Raw genomic sequence first — 11,065 nt, forward strand, 5'->3', positions numbered from 1 at the left:
CCTCCTCCTCCTTCTTCTTCTCAGTGAAATCAATGTAAGGGAGGAACTCTGCTTAGCCTTGGATTGTGAATCTTTGGGCCTTTCTGCATTCAGTCTTTATTCCTGATTTCCCCAGAACTTGAGGTGGTATGCCTTTGATTCGAATCATTTCCTTTCATTCTTCATATGTAATTATTGTTCAGCACTTTGTGCTGGAAACTCAAGTCTCTAAGGATTATGCTTTCTGCATACTCATGGAAGAAAGTGTGTTTTGAGCCCTTATTGCTCTTATCCTTTGGAGAAGGACTAGCCAAGGTGCCAGCATGATATTTCTCCCTTCCCTTCAATGCCCCGTGTATAGATAGGAACTCACAGGCTGGGGCAGGTGATGCACTGTATTCTTGGTGCTTGAGGGGGACAACAGTGGGAGGGCTTCTAGTGTCCTGGCCCCACTGTTAGACCTCCTGATGGCACCTGCTATTTTTGGCCACTGTGTGACAGAGTTTTGGACTGGATGGGCCATTGGCCTGATCCAGCATTGGCTTCTCTTATGTTCTTATGTTCTCTTCCTTTTCATAGAGCCCTGGCTGATGGGAGGAATTCTTCCAAGAAAATTGGAATGACATTGAGTGGATGAGGCATTTCAGTGTTAACAGGGCAATGTTAGCTAACATTATGTAATGGGAATAACCCAGGGATAATATACAATTATCAACGCTTAGTACCAAATCAAAACTCAAACCATCAATCCATGCATCCATTTTTATTTTGAGGGAAATGTTTGTGATCAAAGTCTGTTTGGTTTAGAAGTGCTTCTTGAAACACTGTTTTTTTCAGTAACTCTCCCATCCTCCAAACCACTGTGGATTCTAAATAAATGTAAACGTTTGGCAATTGCCCATGAGGAAACCAGTTATCATGTAAATTGGCCGCCTAATATAGACCAAAGAGAAAGAGACTGAAACAGGATGGCAGTGGCCGGTGCTTAAATAGTCACAGAAATAATTCTACTTTAAATAGTAGTATTGATTTAAAAATGGAGCACAACAAAGGTTGACGGCAAAAGCACTTTCGGGAAGTGCAGGGCAACAGTGTCCTGGAAGTGGTCTGAGTGCTGATCTCTCTTTTAAAAAAGCAGAACCGAGAAGAAGCCCAACACAAAGTGGCTGTGAAAGCAGAAGGGAATGCAGAATGGAAGACTGAGATGTGCTCAGAAACTGAGGAAAAGACAGGGGCAGAAAGGGCCTTTCAGATTCACAGGCATCCATCTGCATTTCAGTGGGGAAAACTACTAAATTTCACAACAGATCTCATAGCTATTATATAGGCTGCAATCAGATGAGCTCTTAAATCCATGTCATTGCTCCTCCCAAACAGATTTGAATTGCACAATCAGACAGCAACATCTGTATTTTTGTCGGAGTTTGATGCTGCTTCAGGAATGCTTCTGCTTTAGAGAGAGAGTCAATCTTTTCCTTCTTCTCTGTAGTTGAATATAAGACCTTCTAGTAAAACCCATCGGTCTTAGACATTGTTCTTTTGAAGAAATGTTGTGATGTTTCTGTATTACTTCAAATGGAACATCTTTCAGCATTTTTATCTCCTCCTCTTGGATTTTTAATGTTGTGGCAGTAGAAGCTTTAAGTATCGAGTCTCTTGTTGATCTTTTTGCAAATTTAACAAATATTTCCCCTGAAATATTAAATATTTCAGGTTTGCTGTTGATCAAGGGGGCCAATGCTTTACTTAGGATTTCTCTTCAATTTTCATCTTTTTTCCCCGGTGCTCCTTGAAATCTTAAAACATATAGGGATCTTTCCACTTGTAATTGTAGTAATTGTTTTTTTCAGAAGTTCTTTCTTTATCAGCAATGTCCATTCTTTGATCCATCTCTTTGGTCTTAGTTTCAACCTTTTTTTAGCTTTTTGACCGTCTTCTCTGATTCATCTTTGGTCTCCTTCAGCTCCTTCTGCAAATCATCAAATTTCTTATTGAGATTTGTCAGCTGATCCAGCAGGGGCGCAAGGCTTCAGAAATCGTACCAGCTATATCGGTGGTAGTTTCCAGTCTTGTGACCGGTGATGCTGTGCTGACGTTTCCTGTGGTGCCTCTACCTCTGGATGCCGTTTCCCCCCCTCACCGCAACATTGTTTACATTAAGATAAAAGTTCTTAAAAGTTCTAAGGTTTTTCTCTGGACTGAATAATGAGCCCCACTGCAATCCGCTTGAGTTGGGTGGGTTTCTAACAGCTTATTGTCAGCTTGCTTCCCATTTCGCTGCTTTTTGTGCTGTAGGGTAGGGTTCTTCCTCCCGAGAATTCCCCCCCCTTTCTCTATGGGGCTTTTTCCGTCTCACTGTCAGTTCCTCCACCCTCTTTACTTTTGTCTTTCTTTTGAAACTTGTTCACTCACTATTTTTTCCCCGCTGGGTGTCATCCCATAGGAAGAGTCCTTTTGCTTAAGTCCTTGCACGCTCTGGTCCGGTAACGTCTCTGGTCACCATTGCTGGCCTCGGGTCAGCAGGACCTTAAAGAGCTAAAAAGAGCCTCAATTCTCCAGCCGCGGCTTTGGGAGCGGCTCCTTCAGTGCTCCCGGCTAGAAGCTCCCTACAAGAGCTTCGGGGGGGGGGATCGAAGGCTTCTGAACCCCCTCCCTGCCGCCTCGATCTGAATCGCACCCATCGGAGTTCGATGGAGTGCGTTTGTTTGTGAGTCGCTGAAAATTGGAAGTCCGAGTTCTAGTATTTTGGGAGAGGGAGAAAAAATTCTCTCTGTCAACGCTCTCCATCCCATGCATAATTTTATAAGCCTCTATCATGTCTCTCCTTAGTCATCTCTTTTCTAAAATAAGAATATAAGAATGCAATAACATAATATTTTTTATTTTATGTTACTTATTTCTCTGATCTAATTGCAGCTATGATCAAAAATGTACTGGAAACTGTAATCCATCATCTTAGCTCTAGACTTCCTCATGCATCCAATCATGAAAACCTACGAAAATGTCACCTACTTGGTATTCCCGAAACCAGGCGTAGGGGCCGTAGAACACGAAAGGCTCTCAGTGCTTTGACGTCAAAACCACCCTGTCCACTGAGAAGTGCACTCTCCATTACGCTGATTCTCTCCAAGATCACTGTGAAGACTCTGTGAGAGGAAGCGTTGAAGGAAAGTGAGCTGAAAACACGGTGGCACATGGATCAGACACCTTCCCATTTGTGTCTTCAGAGGAAATGGAGCATGCCTGCCATGTTGCATGGTTGCTACTGTGATACCTGTGCAGAGTTACTCCAAGCCATTGATTTCAAGACATTTGGACAGGAGTAACTCTGTTTATCAGCAATTTTCACCACATCATCATAAACAGTCGAAAAGAAAGGTTTATGCTAGAATGGCAAAATCAGCCTGATTTATTCAGGACAGACCAACATTGGCTCAGAGCCTCAGAACATGGCAACTGCACTCATGAGGAGTGATGATTTACAGTGTAATCCTAACAATTTTTTTCTTAGAAGTAAATCCCATTTTGTTCAATGGGACTTGGTTCCCTAATAAATGTGGATTGCCGCATCCCATGTGTTAGAGCAACGAGCAAAGGTGTCTGTCCATCATGGCTGAAGGCACCGAGGCTCTTTGCAAAGTGAACTAACGGGCAGAGAAAATGACTTGGAATTTAGTTAGCGTGCTTTTAGTTAGAGTGAGTGAAAGTCTCCATGGGCTCCTGAAATCCTGACTGCTGAATCATAAGATCAGTAAAAAACTATGCACGCGGTCGGGTCCACACGTGCCCATGCGAACGGCCCAAGCTTCGCTTCCAGAGACAATAGCCTGAACAGATCCTAAGGTGTGCCTATCGGATGGCTAGGATCCGAGAATGGACCTATGGGGCTTGGGTGCTCTGTAAATATCCTATCATGGGTGTATGTGTGTGTGTTGGGTGTGGTATACTATGGAGATATAAGCCGGCCTCTGGCCTGGCTACTCCATCTCAAGTTCTCCTGTATATAATAAAGTATGAGCTGAAATCACTCCTCCATGCATCAGTCTCAGTACTTTATATGTGGAGTGATGATTTACAGTGTAATCCTAACAATTTTTTTCTTAGAAGTAAATCCCATTTTGTTCAATGGAACTAGGTTCCCTAATAAATGTGGATTGCCGCATCCCATGTGTTAGAGCAATGAGCAAAGGTGTCTGTCCATCATGGCTGAAGGCACCGAGGCTCTTTGCAAAGTGAACTAACGGGCAGAGGAAATGACGGAATTTAGTTAGCGTGCTTTTAGTTAGAGCGAGTGAAAGTCTCCATGGGCTCCTGAAATCCTGACTGCTGAATCATAAGATCAGTGAGATTCTAGAGAAGACATCCCTGTCTGTGAATGACCAGGTAAGAGCCCAAGTCTCCATTCTGCCGTGGATAACTGTCTCCTGCCCAGATCAACAGTTGACCCAATCACACATGCAAATCCTGCTTATATCTTCACATAAAGAATGAAGATATCCTAGTGTAAACCAGGCAGTGTAGAGCAACAACTGGCAGCCATTAATGTGACCTCCATCTGTACTTTTCTAGTTTACCCTGATGGCCAGTACTGTGGCAGCTATCTCTGTACACCATCTGGTCCACACTAATGTTTTTCCATTTCAGTTGTGTATTCCCACTTAAAACTGATTCACATCTTGTGCAGCTGGTGTGTATACCATGTTATTTACCGGGCACACAAAATTTGAAGTACACATGATTCTAGCAACTCAGGATGTAGTGGATGCACATGGGAGGACTGCCATGGTGTGAAGTTCTCTGGTGCCCATCTGCTTCTGTTGGCAAACACTTTTCTCTTCTTCACACTTACAGTGTTCCCTATAGCAGACACAATGAAAATGTGGCTACTCTTGCATAATTTTCCCTACTAAGAGGTGTTCAAAATATCCCTTTCTAGGGCCTTGGGTTAACATAGCTCCCAAAGGGGAGAAGGGTTGTTTTTTAAAAAGTTTGCTGTTGTTATCTATATGTATATACCAAGATTAATGTATACATTAATATAAAATGAGTAATGTGAAAAAAGATGCACAACCTCTCATAATAGTCAAGTTGCACAGAAGTTAAAATAGTTATGTTCTGGAGATGAAGCAATCTGTCCTTCATTGATATAACCAACCATACCCTTGATTTAACACTGTTCCCAATGACATTTTAACATTTTCCCACAGAACCTTACCCTCCTCAGCACATAGAGAAATACATGAAACTTGGATTCTTTACCCTAAAAAGACTATGGTAAAATCCAGCACATTCCAGCCATTTCGTAGGTAGGCATCTGCATGGAATAGAAATCCATAGGCTATGATCTTTAGCACTGCCTCAATGGCAAACACCATCAGAAAGAAATATTCTAGCTTCTCCTGCAAGACATAGAAAGGGAGAGGGGAAAGTTGTGCAATGTTTGTTAACAGCCTCCATCAGATTACCTCTTTGAAGTCCCATATGATAGATTCCACATAGACATAGCTGAAAAATCCAAAATTGTACATATTGTTTTTCTAAGTTATCACCATCAAGTCTTATTCTTGTTAACCCATGCCACTGGGAGGCGTTTTTGAGGTTATATTGGTACTTGACATAGCAATAAATTGATATGATGGTATATCACTATGTCGATTACAGGTTTTTTAAAAACCTAGAACCCTCCCCACTCCTGAGTTTTCTGCAGGAGGGGAATGGGCACCATGGGGAATGGGGAAGGGAAAATGCAGGGCAACTTGCCACCAGGAAGCCGTGTTGCTGTGGTTACTGTCAGTGCAGTAACAATTGGGGCTTCCACTGGAAAACATAACTGTGTGAAAGTCCTGTTTAACAGAAATGTGCAGTGACAAAGGGAAGACTTTACAAAGCCTTCATTCCTGCTGCTTGCTTGGCCTTTTCCACTTCCTATCCTTCCTCCCAGTGTGGCTCCACCCTTCACCAGGTCTGTGCTTTCTAAGAGCTGGCAGCTCTAGGCTTCAGGTGCACAGGAGTGCAGCACATCATCGCAGAGAGAGGGAGAGATGAGAGAGGGAGGCTGTGGCCACACACAGGCTGCAGTCAGACGGGCAAAATGATCCAGTGTGTCCTCGGTTCTCATTGATCCAGGGTTTTTTTTGTAACAGAGAGTTTTGATCCAACTGAACCCTTTAACCTTCCTCAGCGCACGTTCACCCCGTCCTTGATTAATCAGATGCAGCCTTTTTTAAAATCATTACTCTTCCAGGCATGCACATAAGCACTGATGGGAATTAGCGCTTCAAACTCCTGATAGAATGGCGGCAGCTGGTGGCCAATGGGATTGCTGGAGGAGGCTGCTGGGAAATGGAGTCCAGTGTGAGCGTAGTGTTTTTGAAACTGTGCTTCTGAGAAATTCCATGTTTCAAATGTTTTAAAGAAGGAGGGGGGGGATAGAGAAGCTTCATCCTGTGTCCTGTGTGCTACTGGTGTTTTTATTTAAAAACTTGGAGTGAAACTGAAGTCACTGGCTTTGTTCTCAGACTCCCTCCCCCTCTTGCCAATTAACCCCTTCCCTACTCCATGTGTCACAAAGCTGTAGGCAGGAGACAGCTGAAACACACAAGTGGTGATCGAGTCATGCACACATCACCAACTGTTTTTTGTTTTTTTAAATGGCAAAAGAGCAAGGAAAATGTTCAGACGTCCTAAACAGCTTCAAATCACTAGGAGGCAGGTGGAAATGTAGGGTGAAGCCAGAAACAACCATAAAGTACCTGATTTTTCCGATGTTGAGAAAACTGTGACGGAAGAGGGTTGATTGTGGGAGGGCGAAGAGTGCCAGACAGGATGCAGATGTGGCCCTCTGGTGGTGTGTTTTAAATCTGTTAGGGAGTCGTGGCGACACTTTCACAAAAAGCCACACTAAATAATCCACTTTCAATTCACGTTCAATGCACTTTCCAACTGGATTTTGCCAGTTCACACAGTAAAAATCCAGTTGGAAAGTGCACTGAAAGTGGAATGAAAGTGGATTATTTAGTGTGTGTGACCGCAGCCAGAGAGTTCTTAATCCACCAGCCCAGACTGCTCAGGGTATGGAGTAGAGCAGGTATGTCCAACAGGTAGATCGTGATCTACCAGTAGATCGTGGAGGGGTCAGAGGTAAATCACCAGCCCCACTTGGTCTCCTGGTTTGCTGGACAGGTGTTTGGGGTTTTTTGATGATTGTTTGGTGGCATTTGATTATTGGTGCCAGTATGATGAATTTTGCTTACCAGTAAATGACAGAAGGTGCATTATAAATTGGGGGGGGGCCAGTGGAACCCAACTTTAGTGGTTTAAAATCTAATTTGAAACTAATTTGAAACTTTATTTTCATGGCGGTAGATCACCGGCACCTTTGGCCTGAAAAAATAGATCACTACCTGTTCGAAGTTGGACATGCCTGGAGTAGAGGAATAAATAAATAAATAAATAACAAAGCATAGACCTTGAATAACTAAAATAATGAAAATGAATAGTGAATTGAAAATGAGAGAAAAAATTGTGCATACCATGTTCTTTAAGACTTTTTGCTACTTATGAAATCAATTCACAGTAATAAATGTGACTCATCTAGGTGCTCCATCTGTGTGTGATCACAGACTTTACAATGACACATTTAATCTAGTGTTACTAACCAATCAGATCAACAACAATAAAAAAATAGCCTGCCATCTTTTTTCTTTCTAAGTAGTTATCAAAATGGGGGTGGGAGCTACAATCACTCCCTCCCCTCATTTTTTACTGTTGCTCAGTGGATAAACTTTGAGGAGGCAATATGAATCTGGTTTTGTATTACTGTAGGGAGAACAAATGCATTCTGCAGTTCCTTATGAATGCTGTGAACCTACGCCAGCATTCTGTTGATCCCACTTGCATTCATTTCTCCCAGGACAGTGTGGCACAGAAGAAGCTGTCTTAAAAGGTGAAAAGCAAAGAAAGCTCTTTAAGCACCACTGGAACAGACAGAGCATTTGCTATCTTTATGCCCTGTCCATTCTCTTCTGCTTAGCGCTTCAGCTGACTCAAGGATCAGCATGGCTACCTGTGGCTGTCACAGCCTAGAATAGTTACTGTGGAATCCCTCCCCCCACTGTTCACATCAGAGGCTGCTGCCTGCCTCTTACCCACAGCTGCAACTGTCCATCACCCTAAGCTCCTCATGGGGTTGCCAGGGCCCCTTCCCTGACAGGGTATGAGCATTTCAGAATAAAGCAGACAGGCAGGGTATTAGTGCACAACCACATTAGGGTATGTTGATCAGTACCTGTCGTGTCCATCAGAAGTCATGTAACCACATCAACATGAGTGCATATTCCCATTTAGCATGTTTTAGTGATCAGGAAAAAGTGACTTATATTGCAATCCTGAGAACATTTTCCTGGAAGGAAGTCCTATTGACTAGATCTGAGTAGGATTCTAAGTCGATCTGCTTAGGATTGCACTGTACATCAGGGATGTTCAGTATGGTAATGTGTTGTTTGGTTGTAGATGAATTTATTTTAAATTAATTAATTAAATTAAAAAATTAAATAAATAAAAATGTTGACCTCCCCACCACAGTTGAAACACTGAGTGAACGCCAGCTATTCCACCAGACCAACTAGGGAGCCGCCCCCAATAATTGCAAGCCCTGTCCCTTGGAGGCACCAGTACCTGGCCCACAAGCAATTGGTATGTACGGAAATGTAAAGCACTCCCCCTTTTATGGTGTCCCTTGGAAAAAACCTAGACTGATTTCCCACAAGCCACTGCTCCATCCTCGTGCTCCCCCCCCATTACATTAGTCAATTTCCCACTACTTGCTGGCGGCCGCATTTTGCCTCGCAGCTTCACCCGATTTCCCCCACGTCTACTTGATCCTCAAAAAACAGTAGACGTGGGGGAAATCGGGCGAAGCTGCAGTGCAAAATGCGGCCATGCAGCAAGTAGTGGGAAATTGACTAATGTAATCGAGGGAAAGGGAAACGTGAGGGTGGAGCAGTGGCTTGTGAGAAATCAGTCCTAGTCTTGCATATGATTAAACACATTTATTGGGGCTTTTGTGGGTTGCCCAGTAAATCAATTGCTTTCACTGCTAGGAATCAATTGCTTTTGTTTGTATTTTATGGCACACATGGCCCGGCCCAAAAAAGTGTCATTTATGTCCAATCCGGCCCTTGTAACAAATGAGCTTGACACCTCTGAAACAGAACAAGGAGTGGATCAACAGGAAAGTTCATTGATTTGCTGTCGCCATCACCAAACAACATCATTACTATTACCAGATTTATTATGCACTAGCACCTTTGATATTTGGTTGTTTTTAGAAGGTTTTAGGATTGTTTTAACTGTTATTTATGTGTTTCAATCCTTCTGTAAGCCTCCCTGAGCCTGCTTCGGCGGAGAGGGCGGGGTATAAATCTGATAAATGAATGAATGAATGAATGAATAAAAGTATTGTCAACTGATGAACTGAGGAGAGTAGAACTAGTGCCCACCTTCTGCTTAATGGTCCTTTAAAAGTGTTGAGGGATTCTGGGACCCAGGACTTTTCCTTGGACTCCCCCCCCCCCAGTTTCCCTGAGTTCTTTCATTGGTTGGGTGGAGACTGGCAAAGGGCTGAGTCTAGTATAGAGAGAGTGACAAAAAGCTCGAATAATGGCCCTTTAAAAGCTCAAAGGAAATAAACACACATTATAAAATGCAGCAATGTCATCAGATGCTAATGTGGTTGTTAGAGTTGTGCATTTGTTCACAAAGAAATGAACCAAATGAATAGGAAAAAGGCATTCATTTCATTCACTTGAAAATCAAAAACAAAGGAGAATGATGAATAAATAGTGTTTTTTTTCATTCACTCCTCCTTTTCATCTGCTCCCTTCTCCTCTAGCCCTCGTCTTCCTACTTCCCACTTCCTCAAGGTACTACTCACTGGCTTGCTATGGCTGGTATTGCCAGATACTCTGAGGCCGACATTCCTTGGGTGCAGCAGGCACAGTGCCTCAGTTGTACCAGAAACAGCACCCAAGCTGCTAGGGAGGGAGAGGTTTTTGAGGCCCCCCCTCCCACCTATCAGCTGGCTGCCACAAGCCTGGAGCTGTTGTCATAGCAACAGAAGTTGTGGCCACACACTAAATGCTGCTAGGGGAGTACAGAGAGAAGAGGAGATGGCAGGCATCCATGTTGCCATTGATTTCAAAGCAATGAAAGGAAATTAAAATCTTTGCAATGAAATGTAAACAAAGAAACGATATGGTAAAATGACATCTCACACTAGGTATTTGTGTAAATAAATTCCACTTTGCTTTGTGAATATTGGGTTTATACTCTGTGAATGCTCAGGGGTTAAGCCCAAAGTGCCCTTTCAGGTCATCTGGTCCAAAGAAAGAGCCATGCCCCCCCCCCAGTTCCTTCTTAACTCCTTGATGGAGGTCCCATTCTTATAGTAATGAGCACAGCCACGGCTTTTTTGTGTGTTTTTTAAGGTGCGGAAACTCTCAAGAGGGAAATGAAGTTTTCAATCTGCATACTGAAAACTCATGAAATTTTAAACATTTTAAAAAGAATTTTGTTGAAGAGGTTCTGGAACTCTGTTCCAGCATGTTCTCCCAGATAGCTAGGACACGTGTGGCCTGAGAACTCGTAAGCTATGGACTCAAACTTTATTGTGGAGAAATGTGTTTTATTCTGCAGGTTTGGACTGTACAAATCCCACACCTCTAGTTTTTAAAAAGTCTGTCTCTCTCTCTCTCTTATTGGGGGGGGGGTCAAGTCTATTGCACCTCTAGCCCTACCCAGCCAGGCTTTAGAAATGTGAATGGCTTCCAGTAATGAAGACACTAAAATGTCAGTGTCTGGCTGCAGAAAATGACACCTAGCAGGGAAGAGAGATTTAGAATCATAGAATCATAGAGTTGGAAGGGAATTCCAGGGTCATCTAGTCCAACCCCCTGCACAATGCAGAAAATTCACAAATACCTCCCCCTCTGCACCTGCAGTGACCGCTGTTTCATGCCCAGAAGATGACAAAAAGCCTCCAGGATCCCTGGCCAAACCGGCCTGGAGAAAAATTGCTTCCTGACCC

At 43.2% G+C, this 11,065-nt stretch overlaps 1 protein-coding gene across 3 annotated transcripts in view; it reads right to left on the reverse strand.

The window, feature by feature from the left end:
• CACNA1S (calcium channel, voltage-dependent, L type, alpha 1S subunit) overlaps positions 1 to 11,065 on the reverse strand; it is a 109,752-nt gene that overhangs the window by 77,756 nt on the left and 20,931 nt on the right. For all 3 annotated transcript variants that reach the window (XM_015411835.1, XM_015411836.1, XM_015411834.1), the window contains exons 3-4: positions 5,239 to 5,378; positions 2,992 to 3,125 (exon numbers count right to left, since the gene is read on the reverse strand). In XM_015411835.1, the coding sequence (XP_015267321.1) occupies positions 2,992 to 3,125; positions 5,239 to 5,378 (274 nt within the window). The remainder of the gene's footprint in view (positions 1 to 2,991; positions 3,126 to 5,238; positions 5,379 to 11,065) is intronic.

The sequence above is a fragment of the Gekko japonicus genome, unplaced genomic scaffold (assembly GCF_001447785.1).
Source record: "Gekko japonicus isolate JY-2015 unplaced genomic scaffold, Gekko_japonicus_V1.1 scaffold309, whole genome shotgun sequence".
NCBI lineage: Eukaryota > Metazoa > Chordata > Lepidosauria > Squamata > Gekkonidae > Gekko > Gekko japonicus.